Genomic DNA, 24617 nt, shown 5'->3' with positions numbered 1-24617 from the left:
TATGTAAGGTATTGCATGTTGGTTAAATAGATTGTCGCAACAAACAGAAACCTGTATTGCATAAATAAATTTCTGCAAATGTTCAGGTTTCTTTTATCGAAGGGGAACCTATTTTCCATAAATAAATTTTAACCTAACGGTTTCTTTTATGAAATAACAAAATTTGAGAGAGTAGTGATAGCCAGAAGTAATATTCGCTTGGAGCGGGAAGACCTAAAGTCTCTGTCCAGGTTAACACTCAGTAAAGGGTAAACTGTGTCACACGGAGGACACTTCGTGTAATGTGTTACAAATCCAGTGGAGCACTTATTGCATTAAAGATACAGTATATTTTTCATAAACCAACATTCACAGGACTTACGATGAATCCTATTGATACTTCTGCAAAGCAAATACAGTTGTTTAGCATTTTTCATTTTACATAAAAAGTTCCTGTGGATATTCAAAAATTAATTGTGAGTGGCACTAGGCTGAGCAATTAGTGCAAGTAAACGTGTTGCAGATCCCAGTGAAAAAAATAATAACTTTTTAACCACTTTGTATATATACACATTCCCACTATCTCTGAGCTGGATAAGATATTTGGTCCTAAACCTGGGACACATTATATCTCTTTGAATTATTTTTAATCCTGAGAATCACTTTGAATGTTTTCTGTACACATGGCTTGTCAAAATTGATATGCTGTCAAAAACAGTTTATCGGAGTCTCCAAAAATGGCTAAATTCAGGAACTCAGAAACTATGATAGTAGTAAAAAAAAATTTTGGGTTCATTTCATCAAACTGGTCTAAAAACATATAATACCAAGTTTCAAGTCATTATTTCAATTTTTACTGAAGTAATAGGACTTTTACTTAGTATAGCTTTTCACACCGCTTACACCAAAATGGCTGCAGGGACTAATTGGTTTGAAATTAATTTATAATATTTTAATAACAACCTTTTTTTCTGATGTGTTTTTATTTTCCTGCAAAAGTTGTTGCATAGCTTATGTAATGACATTAGGATAAGGATGAAAAAGTTACTGTGGGACATGGGTTTCAAACCTTCAAAATTTCCAGTGAGAAATTTTAAAACTAATAAATGACAAAATTGCAAAAGTTTATCTTAAAAATTTTAATTTTTGTTAATGTAAAAGTAATTCACATGAAAAAATCTTCCATATTACCCATATGGGATAACTTGATAAACAATGAATTTTCCTGCAGGTGTTCTCATATATGGATAATATAATTTTAAAAACTGTGATTTAATTTTCCTTTTAAGTTTTGACTTTTAACCCAGCTAAAAAGCTCAGCCTTGTCCTTTCATATACTTAGTCTAGCTAGCCAGGGCCAAAAAGTTAAATATTCAAACTTGGCCTATTATACCTAGTATTAAGTAATAAAGGCTAGAATAATCCTAAATCTAGCTATAGGCTAGCTAAGCTACCTGTAAGAACAATTCAAACAACGTCGAAGCTGTTCTCTTTTGTAAACAAACCCAGTGGTATTTTGTAATAAGTACCAAATTTTATGTGTGCATTTATTGCACTTATGAATGTTACCAAAGCGCCCTGTACGTAAATCCTAAAAATTTATGTCATTGGCTTACTCTTTATGAATGACACCACGTAACAAAGACACCGTCACCGAGATGTGGGTGTGATATATATCAGAATTAATTGTCTTTAAGCAACAAAATGATGATGACCTAAAAAACATTTAAAAATATTAAAAATAATGTAAGGTCCCTAGATATAACTAGAAATAACAGATAAAGTCATCAGCAACGGAAGTTGACTGCCAAATCGGCTTGTTCCGCCGTAAACTAAGCGCATTTGCAATGATACCATTGCGGAAATCGTATACATTGCACCCAGTCAATTTCGTTGTCTTTTGGGTTTTTTTAGACATGCCTGAAATCAAGAAGAAGAATCATAAAAGTTCGAACTCATTACGACAATTGATTGCTTGTGTAGCTACTCATAAATATGAATATAAATGCACTTACCCGACACATTGAATGTTCTTTCTGAATATTCTTCCATGTACGTCCAGATGGAATACAATTTCCGACAATCGTCCTTTACATTTGTCTTCTAAAGCCCATTGGATCGCATTTGTCAGTTAGCTTGCCACCTTAACGAAAGTCATAAAATTTTATTAACAAAACTTTCGAAGGTATTTAAATTATACGTCTTCATTTCTTAATTTCGCTTAGACAAGTCAGTACTAAATAAAATTTTTGACATAAACATCCTATAAATGAAACACCTGACATTATCTTAGACGCATAGAAGCAACAGTATACACCACAGCTGCGTGCATCTTTCTGCATCACATGTTCTTCTGTTATTATTATAGCAAGTTATTATTATAGTACTATAGCAAGTACCTCTGCCGGATCAAGATATATCATGTCGGTGTTTTTACAGCGTAGGTGAAACAAATAGGCTGTAATGATCTCATCTTGTAGCCAACCAGGTCTAAAACCACGTTCGATATTCTTGAGTTCGCGCAGTTCAGATTCAGTGAATGTGACCTTAGTTTTTCCAAAAACAGCAGAATGTGCGTTCCATCCGGAATTATCATCGTCTGTCATCAAACAGTTAACTGTGAAGTCGTCAGGACATCTGCTTTTTATTTCTTCTAAGAATGGCCGGAGAGTTAATTCGTCATTTCGATTGGATATCAGCCAACCCACCGGATAACCTTTATTAAATTCATCCGGCACGATCACATTTGTTAATGGGAACTCATACTTGTTTGTGCTGTGGGTGCCATCTATACAATGCACTTTGTTTGCACCCTTAATGAACATTTCCAGCTGTTCCCTTGTTTGAATTCCGATTGCAAAGAGATCCGTTTTTATATCGATATCATCGTACATTTTTGTCCCAGTAGCAACTGACTGTCCCTGTGGTTTATACACAATAATACAGTTGTAATTTTCCATTTTCAATTTTTTCACCAACAAGTGAGTTGATGTGCTGTCATCAGGGTGTAGCCTTCTACCGTATTTCATGTGTCTTTTTATGTCAGTAACATTACTCTTACTGACCAGATGTACCCGCGTTATTTTTGAGTCGTTTTCCCTGGTATTACGGTTACCCATCCCGTCACGTAACTCCTTGTATACTTCGTTAACTGGTATACCAATAGACAGTTTTGCCTTTATTTCCCGGCGGATGGTTGATGGTATGGGTTGAAAAACAGTATTTTCTAAATTGACTGCGTGACTATGAGATGTGATATACTCTACTCTAATTTCTTTATTAACTTTGTCCATGTGACAGGTCAATCTAACTGGGCAAAAGCGTCCTGTTTTAATCTGACCGCGTTTAATTTTTTTCTCTGTTTTTCGAGCTGGTTCACTTTCTTCTCTATGCCATCTTCCGTCCCCGTCATGCTGGCAAACGTAATAAGCGTATTTCGTTAATTTAGAGTCGCCATCCCCTCTTTGCTTTGAAAAATATATGTGTTTATCTAATTCTTCTATTTCTTTCCATTCCATGAACATCTGTTCGTCCTCAAATACCAAGTTACGAACGTTTGTCTTCGTACCATGGAATGTGTTTAGGTATGATATCATTCTACTTTTGTGGTAAAAAGTCTCTTCACAACCAGGGAATGTACATTTTGAACGCTTACCCTGGTCAGTTAACGTAGTGTTATGTTTCTTCAACATATGCGCTTTTAACTTATTTTAGCGTGTATAGTTTGCGTCGCATTCATCACATTGAAAGGTGGTTACATTTTTTGTGATGACCTTTTCAGGGAATTCCGTATTAATTCCATCACTTTGCGTTTTGGCAGGTGAATCTGAAAACATGAGTAAAAAGGTTAGAAAAAAAGGAAAATATTTATCATTTAAAACATTTATCTTTATCGTATTTTTTTACTTACCCGATCTTTCATCATGGGTAATTTTAACTTCATCTTGAAGTGCTTGAAGCTTCTTTTCTCTTCTGCGCTTGTATCTTTTAGTTTTGCTCTAAAATAATAAAAACGTGCCTTGCCTAAAAACTCAGAATTTTTTTACTTATTTTCTCGCAAGGACGCTACTTTCTAGACGTATTACAAATGCGAAAGGTAGCTGGAAGTGCATACATAATTTACTAGAAACTTCTTTTTCAACATCTGAAAATATTTTATCTAGCTCAGTGTTGCATTCATCTTCCGAAAAACTGTCAACTAAAAGAAAGTGTATAATACTGTATATTGGAAACAGTTTAGCGATTACTTTTTAACATTGAGGATACTTTACTCATCTTACTCACTCACCGATTATTGAGTACTTTGCTTTGTTTATATTTTGCTTCAAGCAACCTTGTGAAAAATATTTTTAAAAGACTAAAACATTTTGTGACAGTGTCTATGAAGTAAAAAATTACATTTTAGAGACCTTACCTAATTCTTCCCTAGTTTCCCTTATAATGGCTTTGTATAAAAGCTTCTCCCCAATAACGTTCGAACTTGATTCTTCTACAAACAAGAAAACACTCATTGAAAAAAAGATAAAACATTTGGCAAAACAACTAAAGAAAATACAGTTTTTCTCACCTGTAGTTTTTTCTGTTACCATAACTAATTTTTCCACAAACTAACTACAACAAATAGTTTAGCCGAGAACAAGCACCCAGCACAAAGTAAATAAACGTTTTATATATAATTTTTAATATTTCAAAAAATGGACTAGCTTCAAATATGTGCTAACTCAATTTCCTTGATGGTATGATTTTCCCGCATGCACGTGGGGTTTGTTTTGATGTTTAAGCCTATGACTTTGAATCCTTGATTCCATATTTGTTGTCTGATAATAACTTACAACGGAGTGTAACGATATCTTCATCTGAGAGGTTATTTAAAAAATGGGGCAATGACTGCCTTTCTGTTAATTCAACACACTGTCAGGGCCAACTGCTACTACTGTGACAAATGAAGAGGTATATATCTTAATTCTTCACATTACATAATATGTTCTATAGCTTAATTTCGTGAATGTGTCTTTTTTTCGTTTGTTAAATTAACTTTTTAAGGTTCTTTGTGGCTAACAACTGTTGGGCAAAGTGAAAGTAGGTTATGGATTTTGGTATCAATCAATCAATCAAATCAATCAAAGAACGTATATTTTGATAGATACTCAAAAAAAATAATGGAAAAAAAATTACATGGCCTATGGATAAATTATGGAGTACCTATCCTGGAATACCAACACTGTTAGCAAGCTATTGAGTCATATATTGGTAACCAGGAACAATACAAAGAGCAAGAAGGAGAACTAGCTAATGATGGTTTTAGCCTTGTTAGGTAGCTAGAACTTATTTATCTCGCTGTATTTATCACTAGTTAAAGTGGATCAATATTTTTTTAGATAGTTTTATTCCTAAAAGACAGAGGTTATGATACAGATGTTTTGGACAATATTAAAAAAAGTCGAGTGAGTTTTAAAGCTCTTGTAATTTCGTTTATAGCGACTGTTTTTATTTATTTCTGGCTTTCATTGGTTGAAAGAGGTTTTCTTAAAACCGTTATTGCACATTTAGGTTTGTGGTGATAGTATGCATTTGCTGTGTAAGACGGAGATTTGATTCTTATAAAAGATGTTCTTAGGAGATTTTGTTATAGCTTAGCGTTTCTTTTGGTCAATTTTATTAATAACTAGATAAATCGGAAGACAATTTTTCGGCGATTTTTGTACCCGCAAAGCTTAAAATTTAGCCCCCAGCTGCTAAATTCAAGACTCAGTCTTGACTAAGTCTTGAAAAAGTCTGGATCCGCCCCTGATTTGTGTACATCTGGTTTATCTAAGAAAATAATAATAGCTATACACCTCTCTCGATATTCCGCATTTTTTAGAATTCCTACATTCCTAAATTATCCTCAAGCAGAACCAGTAATAAATGTAATAAATAAATGAGCGCAGTTTTTCTTATGTTTATTTAACCAATTTTAAGCAATAATAAGAAATTGCAAAAGCTTTTATAGAATACCACTAAAAGCAAAACGTGAATCCGTACCTTTTTCCATGTCTTCAATTGGCCAGAATGGCATAACTCATGCACATGCACTTTTTCAATGATGTTAAACAATTGAGATGCGATTGCAACTCTCTTATAAGCCCTTAATGGAGAGTTACTATTTTAAAGAAATAAATGAATGGACGTTTTTAGAAAGCAGCAAATGCAGAAGTATAGTTGATGTGTCTATTCTACATGCTTTATTTGAAACAAAACAAACTACGGAGTTACTATTCTAAAAAAATAATGAATGAACATGTTTAGAGAACAGACAGTACAGAAATATAGTTAATGTGTTTATTCTGTATGTTTTATTTCAGGGAGATGTGTTATCTTTGTAAGTAAACCAAACCAAAGCAGTACTCAGCTGTTTAAATAACTGGGAAATGCGAATTAAACTTGAAGGTGTTTAAATTTCGCGGGATTTTAGTTTTGCGAGAGAGCAAAACATTTTCTAATTAAATTTCTTTAGCGTAGTTTTAAATTTTCATACACTTTTGGACAAAAAAAAGTGTTTAAAATAAAGAAACAATGCCCTTCAATTTCGTTTTAGTGATTCCTTTACCTTCTTTATGTTCTCGCAGATTCTTTCCGAAAAGGTTTTGAGAAATTCACTAAACACCATACATGCGTTTTTTGCATCATCATTAAGATTATATATGGAAATATTGGAAAAATATAAACTACCTGTTGGCATACATAAAACGTTATGAAGCCCGGGTGTTGGATAATCCATCAATTTATAATTATGTCTTTTTACACGCTTTTCAATTTTCCGATCCCTATCTAAAATTTCTCGTTGGGTACCCGTCAACTTTTCCTTATTTTGAGCCTCCAAATATGCAACAATTTCATCATGCATATCTTGTTGCATGATGCCTCCATTACGCTTCCCCTCCTCAGATTTTAACCACTCTTCAAACTTTTCTCTGTTCTCGTGTGTGCTCATGTTAGTTGATTGGTCGAGTGGGAAACTTTCAGAAAACACCTACATGTGAACAGAAATTGACCAACCTTGATCTCCTTTTTCTGAGCTTTTGTCAACCCATACGGAGGAATATACCTGGGCACTAGTCTAGAAATTGTGCAGGGAAGTAGAAACAGATTTTGGCTAGCCAGGATTTGCGGTACCTTTGATTGCTTTTTAAAAAAATCACGCAAAACACTATGCTCAAAGTAAGTCGAGATCTTATGTAAATACGCATCTTTAATAGGCTCTAAAGCGTTACGTTAAAGGCTGTTAGTTTAATACGAGTGTCCTTTTTTAGTTTTTTTTAAAATTATTCTTAACGTTAAAAAATAAGAACGACAAAATCTACGACATATCCAAATATATCTTTCACCATGCTTTCGCCAACGCCCATTCTTAACGTATTAATTTCATGAACGTGATAAAAAACTCCCTCTTTGACTGGGCCTAATTTGGTTTAATAGCACAAAGCTGACCAAAAGGCACTTTTTTGCAATACAGTGGTTTTCTTACACTTATGGTAAAAAGTTTCACTTTATTTTGTCGTAAATAATTTCTTTATTTCTTGCAAATAAAACATTTAAAAAGTGCTCTCTTTTTTTAATCAGTACTGTAATTTTTCATCCATGCACCACATAGGGCAAAAACTTTAACAGTCGGGCGGCTAAAGCCAGACAAATATTTTCGCCCGACTTTGTATAAGGCCCGACTTTGTGTGGGACAAGCCTTCATTAAAAATTAATGGGTTTCGCTGTTAGTCGAAAACAAAAGAAGAATTATAACAACTGACTTTTACGTAATAGACACCAGCCATAGAAACTTATTGAGTGGCGCTACAGCAATAGCTTTAAACTTAATAACAATGCCCAAAAAGAAAACACCAACAATAGCCACGTGCCTACCAACTTTGAAAGAAGAGCTTAAGAAAATTCCGACCCGCCTACAACCACTTATTAAATTTTACACACCAACACTTTTTAACGGGAAAATTTGAAAGTTTACCGACTTTAGAATAAAACAAGAAGCCCTGGGGGCTTTAAGAATTTCCGCTCGCTACCAAAATATTTGATGACAACCTGCTAATTCATTGTGTTATCGTGCCAAACATTAGAAAAGGTTTGGTGGATGAAGCTCTGAAGATAAAGCACACAAGTGATATTATATATCTTACAACAAACGCAAACACAACAAAACGTGTAATAATAAACTCACATTTTAAAAGAAATTACTAACAAAAAATACAGCCTATCATTCATGGTTGAAAGTCTTGCAATTGAAACGTTTATGGTCTTAAACGGCATTTAGTTGACAAAAAATTGAAAATTTTGATGTGACCATCATTTTCAGCATATTTTTTTTATTAACTGTGCCAATTTTTGTCGAGAAGAAAGTAGTTTTAATTTTTGGACAAATTTTAGCCTGAAATGACATTTAGGTGACAAAAAATCAAACTTTTGTACCATCATCATTTTCAGCATACTTTATTTGTTAACTGTGCCAGATTTAGCCGAAAATGAAGTGGTTTTAATTTTTGGACCAATTTTGGCCTAAAATGACATTTAAGGTGGCAAAAAAACAAAGTTTTGATGTCACCAAAATGTTCAGGATACTTTTTTTGTTAACTGTGCCAAATTTTGTCAAAAATAAAGTAATTTTAATTTTTGGACCAATTTTGGTCTAAAATGACATTTAGGTAGGTATATATACATTTCTTAGAAATGCGCATAATTACGGTAATTATACCCAACCAATCAAATGCAGAATTCCGGCCTACGATTCCAGTGTCTTTTCGTCTCGCCGTTCAGTAAAAAAAAGAGACAAAAGGCGCTGGAGATGAGTTTGAGAGAGAAAGCACAGAAAGAAATAGAAAGACTAGAGGAATTAGATATAATAGAAGACGTATTAGGACAACCAACGCTTTGGTTAAATCCTCTTGTCGTTGTACCAAAAGGAAAAAATGATTTGCGCATTTGCTTAGATATGCGTAGCGCCAACAAGACTATAACTAGGACACGATACCCCACTCCAACCGTCGAAGATCTGTTAGTAAAATTGAAAGGAGCGAAAAAGTTTTCGAAATTAGATCTAAATGCTGCATTCCATCAACTCGAGTTAGACGAATCATGTAGATATGTTACAGCGTTTAGAACAGAAAACAAAATTAAACAATATAAACGCTTAATATTCGGGGCTAATACTGCGGCAGAAGGGTTGCAACACACATTGGGAACACTGCTTTCCGACATACCAGGCGCTCTCAACATTGCTGATGAAATTCTGACTACCGTGTTTAAACGCCTCGCTGAGAATAAGCTGAAATTAAACTTACCAAAATGTATTTTCGATAAACCTACAATTGAATTCTACGGATACGAATTTTCTAGCGAAGGGATGAAGCCTAGCACTTCTAAAATTGCGGATCTGCAGAACGCTGACCGACCAAACGACATAAAATCAGTAAGAAGTTTCTTAGGCATGACAAACTACCTCAAGAGGTTTATTTTAAACCAGCCCTGTCGGCATCTCACCGATCTTACTGCAGAAAACGAAAGGGAAAAATGACGTTAGTGTGATAACCTATTCATCAAGAGCGTTGAGCGAAACGGAAATGAGGTACTCACAAATAGAGCGGGAGTGCCTTAGTGCAACATATGCATGTGAACGAAACCGACTGTACTTATTCGGACGACCTTTCACAATTATCAATGACAACAAATCATTAGTGACCATCTTAAATAACCCCAAAGCGAAACCACCTGCACGAAACGAACGAATGGTCTTACGTCTACAAGAATACACCTTCAACGCCGAATATGTTACTTCACAAGACAATATATCTGACTATTTAAGTAGACATCCGGGACGTATGTCAATCGACTTAACAAACTACATCGAAGAACACGTTAACTTTATTGCCACAAACGCTAGCCCAATCGCAATTACATTGGAAGAAATCAAAATCGCCACAGGAGCCGACCCTTTCTTACAGAAAGTCATACATCATACCAATGGTCGCTCCTGGTACAAACTAGACCAAATGTTGGATACTGAAGATGCACGATCGCTGAAACAATACAGGAAAATCAAAGATACACTGACTGTCAACTCAGAGCAGAGATTGATCCTTAAAGACAATCGCATAGTGTTACCAAGATGTTACCAGAACCTTGCCATTAAACTTGCACATCAAGGTCACCGGGGCTTATCAAAGACCAAAGCCCTACTGCGTAGGAAAATATTTTTCTTTGGCATGGGCAGCCTAGTAGCCCAGAAAATAGATTGTTGTATACCTTGAGAAGCAGTCTCCAAGAAAACACGTTATGTGCCTTTACATTCAACACAGATTTCACCAAATGGTTTAAAGCATCGTCAACTACGTGCACAAACCTCTAACTACTGTAATATGCATTTTTGCGCCTTAAAAAGGCCCTTATACGTAAATCTCGTCCTTCCACGCGCCTGCACATGCTACCACCGGTCTAGTCCTTCCACTCTCCATGGGCTATAACGTCCCAAGTCAATTTCCTTGGCGCCATGGCTTTAAAACATCGTCAACTACGCGTCCAGGTCTCCAAAGTCTCAAATATGGCCTTTTGATGCCTAATAGATGCGTTAGGCGTAAATCCCGTCCTACCACGCACCTGCACAGGTTACCGCCGGTCTAGTCCTTCCACTCTCAAATCGCTACGACGTCCTAAGTTGTTTTCCTGGGCGACATGGCTTTAGAACACCGCTAACTACGTGCACAGGTCTCTGAAGTCTCTAATATGGCCTTTTGATGCCTATAAAATGTCATTCACGTAAACCACGTCCTTCCACGCGCCTGTGCAGGTTACCATCGGTCTAGTCCTTCCACTCGTGATGGACTATGACGTCCCAAGTCAATTTTCTTGTCGTCAGGTCTAAAAAGCACCGTCAACTACGTTCACATGTCTCTAAAATCTCTAATATGGCCTTTTGATGCCTAAAAAATTTCATACACGTAAATCACGTGCTTCCACGCGCCTGCACAGGATACCATTGGTCTAGTCCTTCCACTCTCCATAGAATACCGCGTCCAAAGTCGTTTTCCTTGCCGCTAAGGCTCTAGAACACCGTCAACTACAAGGACAAGTCTCTATGGCCCTTAATATGGCCTTTTGATGCCTAATAAATGCGGTAGACGTAAATCACGTGCTTCCACCCGCCTGCGCATGTTACCATCAGTCTAGTCTTTCCACTCACAATGGACTACGACGTCCGATGTTGTTTTTCCTTCGCGCCATGGCTTTAGACCACCGTCAAGTACGTGCAGAAGCCTGTAAAACTGTAATATGGCTTTTTGCGGCCTAATAAGGGCCTTTTACGTTAATCCCGTCCTTCCACGCACCTGCACAGGTTACCACTGCTCTAGTCCTTCCACTCTTAATAGATTACGAGGTCCGATGTCGTTTTCCTTGGGGCCATGGATTTAGAACACCGTCAAGTACGTGCACAAGCCTCTTAAAACTGTAAAATGGGTTTTGCGGCCTAATAAGTGCCTTATACGTAAATCACGTCCTTCCACGCACCTGTACAGGTTACCGCCGGTCTAGTCCTTCCACTCTCAATTCGCTACGACGTCCCAAGTTGTTTTCCTGGGCGACATGGCTTTAGAACACCGTTAACTACGTGCACAGGTCTCTGAATTCTCTAGTATGGCATTTTGATGCCTAATAATTTTATTTTATTTTTATTTATTAACTGTCTTTCAGGCACTTCCATATTTTACAATGGCTATTCGTCCTATTAAAATAATAATAATATTTAAATAAAGAAATAAGTTATTCTATAAAAAAAGACACTGTAAAAACTGTAGACAAGATTAGCAGAGTTTAAAGTGGCGAAGGATTGGAAGACATCGATATAATAGATTCTGACGGAGAATTAAGACCAGAACATATGAAAATGAAAATTATACACCAAAATATATAATAAAAAAAATATATACATATATTAAATATATTTATTAATCGACGGGCTTAAGAAATAAAAACAATCGAGCAAATGAACAAAATTGAGACTAAGTAGAGCAGAAGGAATAAATCAAAGCATAAAGTATTGCTCATGGATTGGTCTCAATCGGTCAGTAGATGTTAAGTTAGGATATTGAGAAATTGTCGTTTTTTAAAAAAAAAAAAAAAAAAAAAAAAAAAAAAAAAAAAAACTAGGTATGTTGCATAATAAAAATCGCAAGACCATGGTCTAATAAATATTTTTTCAAAAAAGTACGAAATTTTTTGTGATCAGGTTCTTCCCTGATAGCTTTGGGAAGATCATTTAGAAGGCGACTTGCCTTACCAAGAAACAATTTCTCCGACACATTGATTTCATACTTAGAAATAACTTCGTCAACATTACGAGTTCCACGTCCAGCAATTCTCAACTTGAAACCTTTCAAATACGATGGAAACTCATCCTGGTGAATCGATTTGTGGGCAAGTTTTAAAATTTCAAAGTGTATTTGTTGCTGGATTGGTAGCCAACCAAGTTGTATTACATCCTTGAGCGTGGAATATCTCAGCGTTACAAAAGACGCAATTCTGCACAATAGCTTATCAAGTTTTTTCAGCTGGAATAGTGGCAGGTTCCAAAACAATGAACAGCAATAGTGAATTTTTGAAATTAGAAGGGCTTCTGCCAGTTGCTTCCGCAAACGAAATGTTGCTGTGCGACGAAGATAGCGAAGAACGTATAGTTTCGCATAAACTGATTGAGAGAGTTTATTGATATGGGTTTCCCAGGTTAGATTTTGATCGAACTGGATGCCAAGAAGTCTGTAAACGGTAAATTTCATACACGTAAATCACGTGCTTCCACGCGCCTGCGCATGTTACCATCGACCTACTCCTTCCACTCTCAATGGACTATGACGTCCCAAGTCAATTTACCTGGCGCCATGGCTTTAGGACACTGTGAAGTAGGTGCACAAGCCTCTAAAACTGTAATATGGCTTTTTGCTGCTTAATAAGGGCCTTTTACGTAAATCCCGTCCTTCCACGCACCTGCACAGGTTACCACCGTTGTAGTCCTTCCACTCTCAATAGAATACGACGTCCCAAGTCATTTTCCTTGGTGCCATGGTTTTAAAGCATCGTCAACTACACGGACAAGTCTCTAAAGTCTCAAATCTGGCCTTTTGATGTATAATAGATGCGTTAGGCGTAAATCACGTGCTTCCACCCGCCTGCGCATGTTACCATCGGTCTAGTCTTTCCACTCACAATGGACTACGACGTCCGATGTTGTTTTCCTTCGCGCCATGGCTTTAGACCACCATTAAGTACGTGCACAAGCTTCTAAGGACTGTAATGTGGGTTTTTGCGGCCTAACAAGGTCGTTTTACGTAAATCAAGTCCTTCCACGCACCTGCACAGGTTACCACAGGTCTAGTCCTTCCACTCTCAATGGACTATGACTTTCCAAGTCAATTTACCTGGCGCCATGGTTTTAGAACACTGTGAAGTACGTGCACAAACCTCTAAAACTGTAATATGGCTTTTTGCGGCCTAATAAGGGCCTTTTACGTAAATCCCGTCCTTCCACGCAACTGCACATGTTACCACTTGTCTAGCCCTTCCACTCTTAATGGACTACGACGTCCGATGTCGTTTTCCTGGGCGCCATGGCTTTAGAACACCGTTAACTACGTGCACAGGTCTCTGAAGTCTCTAATATGGCCTTTTGATGCGTAAAAAAAGTCATACACATAAATCACGTGCTTCCACACGCCTGCGCAGGTTACCATCGGTCTAGTCCCTCCATTCCTGATGTACTATCACGTCCCAAGTCAATTTTCTTGTCGCCATGGGTTTAAAGCACCGTCAACTACGTGCACAAGCCTCTAACTACTGTAATATGCCTTTTTGCGGCTTAAAAAGGCCCTTATACGTAAATCTCGTCCTTCCAAGCGCCTGCACATGCTACCAGCGGTCTAGTCCTTCCACTCTCCATGGGCTATGACGTCCCAAGTCAATTTCCTTGGCGCCATGGCTTTAAAACATCGTCAACTACGCGTACAGGTCTCCAAAGTCTCAAATATGGCCTATTGATGCCTAATAGATGCGTTAGGCGTAAATCCCGTCCTACCACGCACCTTCACAGGATACCGCAGGTCTAGTCCTTCCACTCTCAAATCGCTACGACGTCCTAAGTTGTTTTCCTGGGCGACATGGCTTTAGAACACCGCTAACTACGTGCACAGTTCTCTGAAGTCTCTAATATGACCTTTTGATGCCTATAAAATGTCATTCACGTAAACCACGTGCTTCCACGCGCCTGTGCAGGTTACCATCGGTCTAGTCCTTCCACTCGTGATAGACTATGACGTCCCAAGTCAATTTTCTTGTCGTCATGTCTTAAAAGCACCGTCAACTACGTGCACATGTCTCTAAAATCTCTAATATGGCCTTTTGATGCCTAAAAAATGTCATACACGTAAATCACGTGCTTCCATGCGCCTGCACAGGATACCATCGGTCTAGTCCTTCAACTTTCAATGGACTACGACGTCCCAAGTCATTTTCCTTGGTGCCATGGTTTTAAAACATCGTCAACTGCACGGACAGGTCTCTATAGCCCTTAATGTGGCCTTTTGATGCCTAATGAATGCGGTAGACGTAAATCACGTGCTTCCACCCGCCTGCGCATGTTACCATCGGTCTAGTCTTTCCACTCTTAATGGATTACGAGGTCCGATGTCGTTTTCCTTGGGGCCATGGCTTTAGACAACCGTCAAGTACGTGCACAAGCCTTTAAAGACTGTAATGTGGGTTTTGCGGCCTAACAAGGTCGTTTTACGTAAATCAAGTCCTTCCACGCACCTGCACAGGTTACCACAGGTCTAGTCCTTCCACTGTCAACAGACTACGACGTCCCATCTCGTTTTCTTTGGGGCCATGGCTTTAAAACACCGTCAAGTACGTGCACAAGCCTCTTAAAACTGTAAAATGGGTTTTGCGGCCTAATAAGTGCCTTATACGTAAATCACGTCCTTCCACGCACCTGCACAGGTTACCGCCGGTCTAGTCCTTCCACTCTCAATTCGCTACGACGTCCCAAGTTGTTTTCCTGGGCGACATGGCTTTAGAACACCGTTAACTACGTGCACAGGTCTCTGAATTCTCTAATATCGCATTTTGATGCCTAATAAATTTCATACACGTAAATCACGTGCTTCCAGGCGCCTGCGCATGTTACCATCGACCTAGTCCTTCCACTCTCAATGGACTATGACGTCCCAAGTCAATTTACCTGGCGCTATGGCTTTAGAACACTGTGAAGTAGGTGCACAAGCCTCTAAAACTGTAATATGGCTTTTTGCTGCTTAATAAGGGCCTTTTACGTAAATCCCGTCCTTCCACGCACCTGCACAGGTTACCACCGTTGTAGTCCTTCCACTCTCAATAGAATACGACGTCCCAAGTCATTTTCTTTGGTGCCATGGTTTTAAAGCATCGTCAACTACACGGACAGGTCTCTAAAGTCTCAAATATGGCCTTTTGATGTATAATAGATGCGTTAGGCGTAAATCACGTGCTTCCACTAGCCTGCACAGGTTCCCATTGGTCTAGTCCTTCCACTCTCCATAGAATACCGCGTCCGAAGTCGTTTTCCTTGCCGCTAAGGCTCTAGAACACCGTCAACTACAAGGACAAGTCTCTATAGCCCTTAATATGGCCTTTTGATGCCTAATAAATGCGGTAGACGTAAATCACGTGCTTCCACCCGCCTGCGCATGTTACCATCAGTCTAGTCTTTCCACTCACAATGGACTACGACGTCCGATGTTGTTTTCCTTCGCGCCATGGCTTTAGACCACCGTCAAGTACGTGCAGAAGCCTGTAAAACTGTAATATGGCTTTTTGCGGCCTAATAAGGGCCTTTTACGTTAATCCCGTCCTTCCACGCACCTGCACAGGTTACCACTGCTCTAGTCCTTCCACTCTTAATAGATTACGAGGTCCGATGTCGTTTTCCTTGGGGCCATGGATTTAGAACACCGTCAAGTACGTGCACAAGCCTCTTAAAACTGTAAAATGGGTTTTGCGGCCTAATAAGTGCCTTATACGTAAATCACGTCCTTCCACGCACCTGCACAGGTTACCGCCGGTCTAGTCCTTCCACTCTCAATTCGCTACGACGTCCCAAGTTGTTTTCCTGGGCGACATGGCTTTAGAACACCGTTAACTACGTGCACAGGTCTCTGAATTCTCTAATATGGCATTTTGATGCCTAATAAATTTCATACACGTAAATCACGTGCTTCCACGCGCCTGCGCATGTTACCATCGACCTACTCCTTCCACTCTCAATGGACTATGACGTCCCAAGTCAATTTACCTGGCGCCATGGCTTTAGAACACTGTGAAGTAGGTGCACAAGCCTCTAAAACTGTAATATGGCTTTTTGCTGCTTAATAAGGGCCTTTTACGTAAATCCCGTCCTTCCACGCACCTGCACAGGTTACCACCGTTGTAGTCCTTCCACTCTCAATAGAATACGACGTCCCAAGTCATTTTCCTTGGTGCCATGGTTTTAAAGCATCGTCAACTACACGGACAAGTCTCTAAAGTCTCAAATCTGGCCTTTTGATGTATAATAGATGCGTTAGGCGTAAATCACGTGCTTCCACCCGCCTGCGCATGTTACCATCGGTCTAGTCTTTCCACTCACAATGGACTACGACGTCCGATGTTGTTTTCCTTCGCGCCATGGCTTTAGACCACCATTAAGTACGTGCACAAGCCTCTAAGGACTGTAATGTGGGTTTTTGCGGCATAACAAGGTCGTTTTACGTAAATCAAGTCCTTCCACGCACCTGCACAGGTTACCACAGGTCTAGTCCTTCCACTCTCAATGGACTATGACTTTCCAAGTCAATTTACCTGGCGCCATGGCTTTAGAACACTGTGTGAAGTACGTGCACAAACCTCTAAAACTGTAATATGGCTTTTTGCGGCCTAATAAGGGCCTTTTACGTAAATCCCGTCCTTCCACGCAACTGCACATGTTACCACTTGTCTAGCCCTTCCACTCTTAATGAACTACGACGTCCGATGTCGTTTTCCTGGGCGCCATGGCTTTAGAACACCGTTAACTACGTGCACAGGTCTCTGAAGTCTCTAATATGGCCTTTTGATGCGTAAAAAAAGTCATACACATAAATCACGTGCTTCCACACGCCTGCGCAGGTTACCATCGGTCTAGTCCCTCCATTCCTGATGTACTATCACGTCCCAAGTCAATTTTCTTGTCGCCATGGGTTTAAAGCACCGTCAACTACGTGCACAAGCCTCTAACTACTGTAATATGCCTTTTTGCGGCTTAAAAAGGCCCTTATACGTAAATCTCGTCCTTCCAAGCGCCTGCACATGCTACCAGCGGTCTAGTCCTTCCACTCTCCATGGGCTATGACGTCCCAAGTCAATTTCCTTGGCGCCATGGCTTTAAAACATCGTCAACTACGCGTACAGGTCTCCAAAGTCTCAAATATGGCCTATTGATGCCTAATAGATGCGTTAGGCGTAAATCCCGTCCTACCACGCACCTGCACAGGATACCGCCGGTCTAGTCCTTCCACTCTCAAATCGCTACGACGTCCTAAGTTGTTTTCCTGGGCGACATGGCTTTAGAACACCGCTAACTACGTGCACAGGTCTCTGAAGTCTCTAATATGACCTTTTGATGCCTATAAAATGTCATTCACGTAAACCACGTGCTTCCACGCGCCTGTGCAGGTTACCATCGGTCTAGTCCTTCCACTCGTGATAGACTATGACGTCCCAAGTCAATTTTCTTGTCGTCATGTCTTAAAAGCACCGTCAACTACGTGCACATGTCTCTAAAATCTCTAATATGGCCTTTTGATGCCTAAAAAATGTCATACACGTAAATCACGTGCTTCCATGCGCCTGCACAGGATACCATCGGTCTAGTCCTTCAACTTTCAATGGACTACGACGTCCCAAGTCATTTTCCTTGGTGCCATGGTTTTAAAACATCGTCAACTGCACGGACAGGTCTCTATAGCCCTTAATGTGGCCTTTTGATGCCTAATGAATGCAGTAGACGTAAATCACGTGCTTCCACCCGCCTGCGCATGTTACCATCGGTCTAGTCTTTCCACTCACAATGGACTACGACGTCCGATGTTGTTTTCCTTCGCGCCATGGCTTTAGACCACCGTCAAGTACGTGCACAAGCCTCTAAAGACTGTAATGTGGGTTTTTGCGGCCTAACAAGGCCGTTTTACGTAAATCAAGTCCTTCCACGCACCTGCACAGGTTACCACAGGTCTAGTCCTTCCACTGTCAACAGACTACGACGTCCCATCTCCTTTTCTTTGGGGCCATGGCTTTAAAACACCGTCAAGTACGTGCACAAGCCTGTAAAACTGTAATATGGCTTTTGCGGCCTAATAAGGGCCTTTTACGTTAATCCCCTCCTTCCACGCACCTGCACAGGTTACCACTGCTCTAGTCCTTCCACTCTTAATGGATTACGAGGTCCGATGTCGTTTTCCTTGGGGCCATGGCTTTAGACAACCGTCAAGTACGTGCACAAGCCTCTAAAGACTGTAATGTGGGTTTTTGCGGCCTAACAAGGTCGTTTTACGTAAATCAAGTCCTTCCACGCACCTGCACAGGTTACCAGAGGTCTAGTCCTTCCACTGTCAACAGACTACGACGTCCCATCTCGTTTTCTTTGGGGCCATGGCTTTAAAACACCGTCAAGTACGTGCACAAGCCTCTTAAAACTGTAAAATGGGTTTTGCGGCCTAATAAGTGCCTTATACGTAAATCACGTCCTTCCACGCACCTGCACAGGTTACCGCCGGTCTAGTCCTTCCACTCTCAATTCGCTACGACGTCCCAAGTTGTTTTCCTGGCCAACATGGCTTTAGAAAACCGTTAACTACGTGCACAGGTCTCTGAATTCTCTAATATGGCATTTTGATGCCTAATAAATTTCATACACGTAAATCACGTGCTTCCACGCGCCTGCGCATGTTACCATCGGTCTAGTCTTTCCACTCACAATGGACTACGACGTCCGATGTTGTTTTCCTTCGCGCCATGGCTTTAGACCACCTTTAAGTACGTGCACAAGCCTCTAAAGACTGTAATGTGGGTTTTTGCGGCCTAACAATATCGTTTTACGTAAATCAAGTCCTTCCACGCACCTGCACAGGTTACCACAGGTCTAGTCCTTCCACTCTCAATGGACTATGACTTTCCAAGTCAATTTACCTGGCGCCATGGCTTTAGAACACTGTGAAGTACGTGCAAAAACCTCTAAAACTGTAATATGGCTTTTTGCGGCCTAATAAGGGCCTTTTACGTAAATCCCGTCCTTCCACGCAACTGCACATGTTACCACTTGCCTAGTCCTTCCACTCTTAATTGACTACGACGTCCGATGTCGTTTTCCTGGGCGCGATGGCTTTAGAACACCGTTAACTACGTGCACAGGTCTCTGAAGTCTCTAATATGGCCTTTTGATGCGTAAAAAATGTCATACACATAAATCACGTGCTTCCACGCGCCTGCGCAGGTTACCATCGGTCTAGTCCCTCCATTCCTGATGGACTATCACGTCCCAAGTCAATTTTCTTGTCGCCATGGGTTTAAAGCACCGTCAACTACGTGCACAAGCCTCTAACTACTGTAATATGCCTTTTTGCGGCTTAAAAAGGCCCTTATACGTAAATCTCGTCCTTCCACGCGCCTGCACATGCTACCACCGGTTTAGTCCTTCCACTTTCCATGGGCTATGACGTCCCAAGTCAATTTTCTTGTCGTCATGTCTTAAAAGCACCGTCAACTACGTGCACATATCTCTAAAATCTCTAATATGGCCTTTCGATGCCTAAAAAATGTCATACACGTAAATCACGTGCTTCCACGCGCCTGCACAGGATACCATCGGTCTAGTCCTTCCACTTTCAATGGACTACGACGTCCCAAGTCATTTTCCTTGGTACCATGGTTTTAAAACATCGTCAACTACAAGGACAGGTCTCTAAAGTCTCAAATATGGCCTTTTGATGTCTAATAGATGCGTTAGGCGTAAATCACGTGCTTCCACTGGCCTGCACAGGTTCCCATTGGTCTAGTCCTTCCACTCTCCATAGAATACCGCGTCCGAAGTCGTTTTCCTTGCTGCTAAGGCTGTAGAACACCGTCAACTACAAGGACAAGTCTCTATAGCCCTTAATATGGACTTTTGATGCCTAATAAATGCGGTAGACGTAAATCACGTGTTTCCACCCGCCTGCGCATGTTACCATCGGTCTAGTCTTTCCACTCACAATGGACTACGCGGCCGATGTTGTTTTCCTTCGCGCCATGGCTTTAGACCACCGTCAAGTACGTGCACAAGCCTCTAAAGACTGTAATGTGGGTTTTTGCGGCCTAACAAGGTCGTTTTACGTAAATCAAGTCCTTCCACGCACCTGCACAGGTTACCACAGGTCTAGTCCTTCCACTCTTAATGGACTATGACTTTCCAAGTCAATTTACCTGGTGCCATGGCTTTAGAACACTGTGAAGTACGTGCACAAACCTCTAAAACTGTAATATGGCTTTTTGCGGCCTAATAAGGGCCTTTAACGTAAATCCCGTCCTTCCACGCAACTGCACATGTTACCATTTGTCTAGCCCTTCCACTCTTAATGGACTACGACGTTCGATGTCGTTTTCCTGGGCGCCATGGCTTTAGAACACCGTTAACTACGTGCACAGGTCTCTGAAGTCTCTAATATGGCCTTTTGATGCGTAAAAAAAGTCATACACATAAATCACGTGCTTCCACACGCCTGCGCAGGTTACCATCGGTCTAGTCCCTCCATTCCTGATGTACTATCACGTCCCAAGTCAATTTTCTTGTCGCCATGGGTTTAAAGCACCGTCAACTACGTGCACAAGCCTCTAACTACTGTAATATGCCTTTTTGCGGCTTAAAAAGGCCCTTATACGTAAATCTCGTCCTTCCACGCGCCTGCACAGGTTACCACCGTTGTAGTCCTTCCACTCTCAATAGAATACGACGTCCCAAGTCATTTTCCTTGGTGCCATGGTTTTAAAGCATCGTCAACTACACGGACAAGTCTCTAAAGTCTCAAATCTGGCCTTTTGATGTATAATAGATGCGTTAGGCGTAAATCACGTGCTTCCACCCGCCTGCGCATGTTACCATCGGTCTAGTCTTTCCACTCACAATGGACTACGACGTCCGATGTTGTTTTCCTTCGCGCCATGGCTTTAGACCACCATTAAGTACGTGCACAAGCCTCTAAGGACTGTAATGTGGGTTTTTGCGGCATAACAAGGTCGTTTTACGTAAATCAAGTCCTTCCACGCACCTGCACAGGTTACCACAGGTCTAGTCCTTCCACTCTCAATGGACTATGACTTTCCAAGTCAATTTACCTGGCGCCATGGCTTTAGAACACTGTGTGAAGTACGTGCACAAACCTCTAAAACTGTAATATGGCTTTTTGCGGCCTAATAAGGGCCTTTTACGTAAATCCCGTCCTTCCACGCAACTGCACATGTTACCACTTGTCTAGCCCTTCCACTCTTAATGAACTACGACGTCCGATGTCGTTTTCCTGGGCGCCATGGCTTTAGAACACCGTTAACTACGTGCACAGGTCTCTGAAGTCTCTAATATGGCCTTTTGATGCGTAAAAAAAGTCATACACATAAATCACGTGCTTCCACACGCCTGCGCAGGTTACCATCGGTCTAGTCCCTCCATTCCTGATGTACTATCACGTCCCAAGTCAATTTTCTTGTCGCCATGGGTTTAAAGCACCGTCAACTACGTGCACAAGCCTCTAACTACTGTAATATGCCTTTTTGCGGCTTAAAAAGGCCCTTATACGTAAATCTCGTCCTTCCAAGCGCCTGCACATGCTACCAGCGGTCTAGTCCTTCCACTCTCCATGGGCTATGACGTCCCAAGTCAATTTCCTTGGCGCCATGGCTTTAAAACATCGTCAACTACGCGTACAGGTCTCCAAAGTCTCAAATATGGCCTATTGATGCCTAATAGATGCGTTAGGCGTAAATCCCGTCCTACCACGCACCTGCACAGGATACCGCCGGTCTAGTCCTTCCACTCTCAAATCGCTACGACGTCCTAAGTTGTTTTCCTGGGCGACATGGCTTTAGAACACCGCTAACTACGTGCACAGGTCTCTGAAGTCTCTAATATGACCTTTTGATGCCTATAAAATGTCATTCACGTAAACCACGTGCTTCCACGCGCCTGTGCAGGTTACCATCGGTCTAGTCCTTCCACTCGTGATAGACTATGACGTCCCAAGTCAATTTTCTTGTCGTCATGTCTTAAAAGCACCGTCAACTACGTGCACATGTCTCTAAAATCTCTAATATGGCCTTTTGATGCCTAAAAAATGTCATACACGTAAATCACGTGCTTCCATGCGCCTGCACAGGATACCATCGGTCTAGTCCTTCAACTTTCAATGGACTACGACGTCCCAAGTCATTTTCCTTGGTGCCATGGTTTTAAAACATCGTCAACTGCACGGACAGGTCTCTATAGCCCTTAATGTGGCCTTTTGATGCCTAATGAATGCAGTAGACGTAAATCACGTGCTTCCACCCGCCTGCGCATGTTACCATCGGTCTAGTCTTTCCACTCACAATGGACTACGACGTCCGATGTTGTTTTCCTTCGCGCCATGGCTTTAGACCACCGTCAAGTACGTGCACAAGCCTCTAAAGACTGTAATGTGGGTTTTTGCGGCCTAACAAGGCCGTTTTACGTAAATCAAGTCCTTCCACGCACCTGCACAGGTTACCACAGGTCTAGTCCTTCCACTGTCAACAGACTACGACGTCCCATCTCCTTTTCTTTGGGGCCATGGCTTTAAAACACCGTCAAGTACGTGCACAAGCCTGTAAAACTGTAATATGGCTTTTGCGGCCTAATAAGGGCCTTTTACGTTAATCCCCTCCTTCCACGCACCTGCACAGGTTACCACTGCTCTAGTCCTTCCACTCTTAATGGATTACGAGGTCCGATGTCGTTTTCCTTGGGGCCATGGCTTTAGACAACCGTCAAGTACGTGCACAAGCCTCTAAAGACTGTAATGTGGGTTTTTGCGGCCTAACAAGGTCGTTTTACGTAAATCAAGTCCTTCCACGCACCTGCACAGGTTACCAGAGGTCTAGTCCTTCCACTGTCAACAGACTACGACGTCCCATCTCGTTTTCTTTGGGGCCATGGCTTTAAAACACCGTCAAGTACGTGCACAAGCCTCTTAAAACTGTAAAATGGGTTTTGCGGCCTAATAAGTGCCTTATACGTAAATCACGTCCTTCCACGCACCTGCACAGGTTACCGCCGGTCTAGTCCTTCCACTCTCAATTCGCTACGACGTCCCAAGTTGTTTTCCTGGCCAACATGGCTTTAGAAAACCGTTAACTACGTGCACAGGTCTCTGAATTCTCTAATATGGCATTTTGATGCCTAATAAATTTCATACACGTAAATCACGTGCTTCCACGCGCCTGCGCATGTTACCATCGGTCTAGTCTTTCCACTCACAATGGACTACGACGTCCGATGTTGTTTTCCTTCGCGCCATGGCTTTAGACCACCTTTAAGTACGTGCACAAGCCTCTAAAGACTGTAATGTGGGTTTTTGCGGCCTAACAATATCGTTTTACGTAAATCAAGTCCTTCCACGCACCTGCACAGGTTACCACAGGTCTAGTCCTTCCACTCTCAATGGACTATGACTTTCCAAGTCAATTTACCTGGCGCCATGGCTTTAGAACACTGTGAAGTACGTGCAAAAACCTCTAAAACTGTAATATGGCTTTTTGCGGCCTAATAAGGGCCTTTTACGTAAATCCCGTCCTTCCACGCAACTGCACATGTTACCACTTGCCTAGTCCTTCCACTCTTAATTGACTACGACGTCCGATGTCGTTTTCCTGGGCGCGATGGCTTTAGAACACCGTTAACTACGTGCACAGGTCTCTGAAGTCTCTAATATGGCCTTTTGATGCGTAAAAAATGTCATACACATAAATCACGTGCTTCCACGCGCCTGCGCAGGTTACCATCGGTCTAGTCCCTCCATTCCTGATGGACTATCACGTCCCAAGTCAATTTTCTTGTCGCCATGGGTTTAAAGCACCGTCAACTACGTGCACAAGCCTCTAACTACTGTAATATGCCTTTTTGCGGCTTAAAAAGGCCCTTATACGTAAATCTCGTCCTTCCACGCGCCTGCACATGCTACCACCGGTTTAGTCCTTCCACTTTCCATGGGCTATGACGTCCCAAGTCAATTTTCTTGTCGTCATGTCTTAAAAGCACCGTCAACTACGTGCACATATCTCTAAAATCTCTAATATGGCCTTTCGATGCCTAAAAAATGTCATACACGTAAATCACGTGCTTCCACGCGCCTGCACAGGATACCATCGGTCTAGTCCTTCCACTTTCAATGGACTACGACGTCCCAAGTCATTTTCCTTGGTACCATGGTTTTAAAACATCGTCAACTACAAGGACAGGTCTCTAAAGTCTCAAATATGGCCTTTTGATGTCTAATAGATGCGTTAGGCGTAAATCACGT

General features: G+C 41.1%; 2 protein-coding genes across 3 annotated transcripts; one reads left to right on the top strand and one right to left on the bottom strand.

Annotated features, from left to right (window-relative positions):
* Window positions 1–1653: 1653 nt before the first annotated feature.
* LOC130644962 (uncharacterized) lies at window positions 1654–5526 on the bottom strand. Of its 2 annotated transcripts, XR_008982652.1 has the most exons (4): window positions 4268–5526; window positions 3890–4177; window positions 1995–3805; window positions 1654–1899 (listed from the first exon to the last, which is right to left on the bottom strand). XR_008982652.1 is itself a non-coding variant. In XM_057450764.1 (3 exons), the coding sequence occupies exon 3, from the start codon at window positions 3669–3671 to the stop codon at window positions 2358–2360; it is 1314 nt and encodes a 437-aa protein (XP_057306747.1). In that variant the 5' UTR covers window positions 3672–3805; window positions 3890–4177; window positions 4268–5526; the 3' UTR covers window positions 1654–2357. The 2 variants fall into 2 exon arrangements, 1 of the variants encoding a protein (XP_057306747.1); XM_057450764.1 differs by having other exon boundaries at window positions 1654–3805.
* A 4055-nt stretch (window positions 5527–9581) lies between these two features.
* LOC130645988 (uncharacterized) lies at window positions 9582–10268 on the top strand. Its single transcript, XM_057452119.1, has one exon. The coding sequence runs from the start codon at window positions 9582–9584 to the stop codon at window positions 10266–10268; it is 687 nt and encodes a 228-aa protein (XP_057308102.1).
* Window positions 10269–24617: the final 14349 nt, after the last annotated feature.

This window comes from Hydractinia symbiolongicarpus, chromosome 5 (assembly GCF_029227915.1).
Source record: "Hydractinia symbiolongicarpus strain clone_291-10 chromosome 5, HSymV2.1, whole genome shotgun sequence".
In the NCBI taxonomy this organism is placed as follows: domain Eukaryota; kingdom Metazoa; phylum Cnidaria; class Hydrozoa; order Anthoathecata; family Hydractiniidae; genus Hydractinia; species Hydractinia symbiolongicarpus.
Note: the sequence above shows the minus strand (reverse complement) of the source record. Positions and strands in the feature narration are given on the sequence as shown.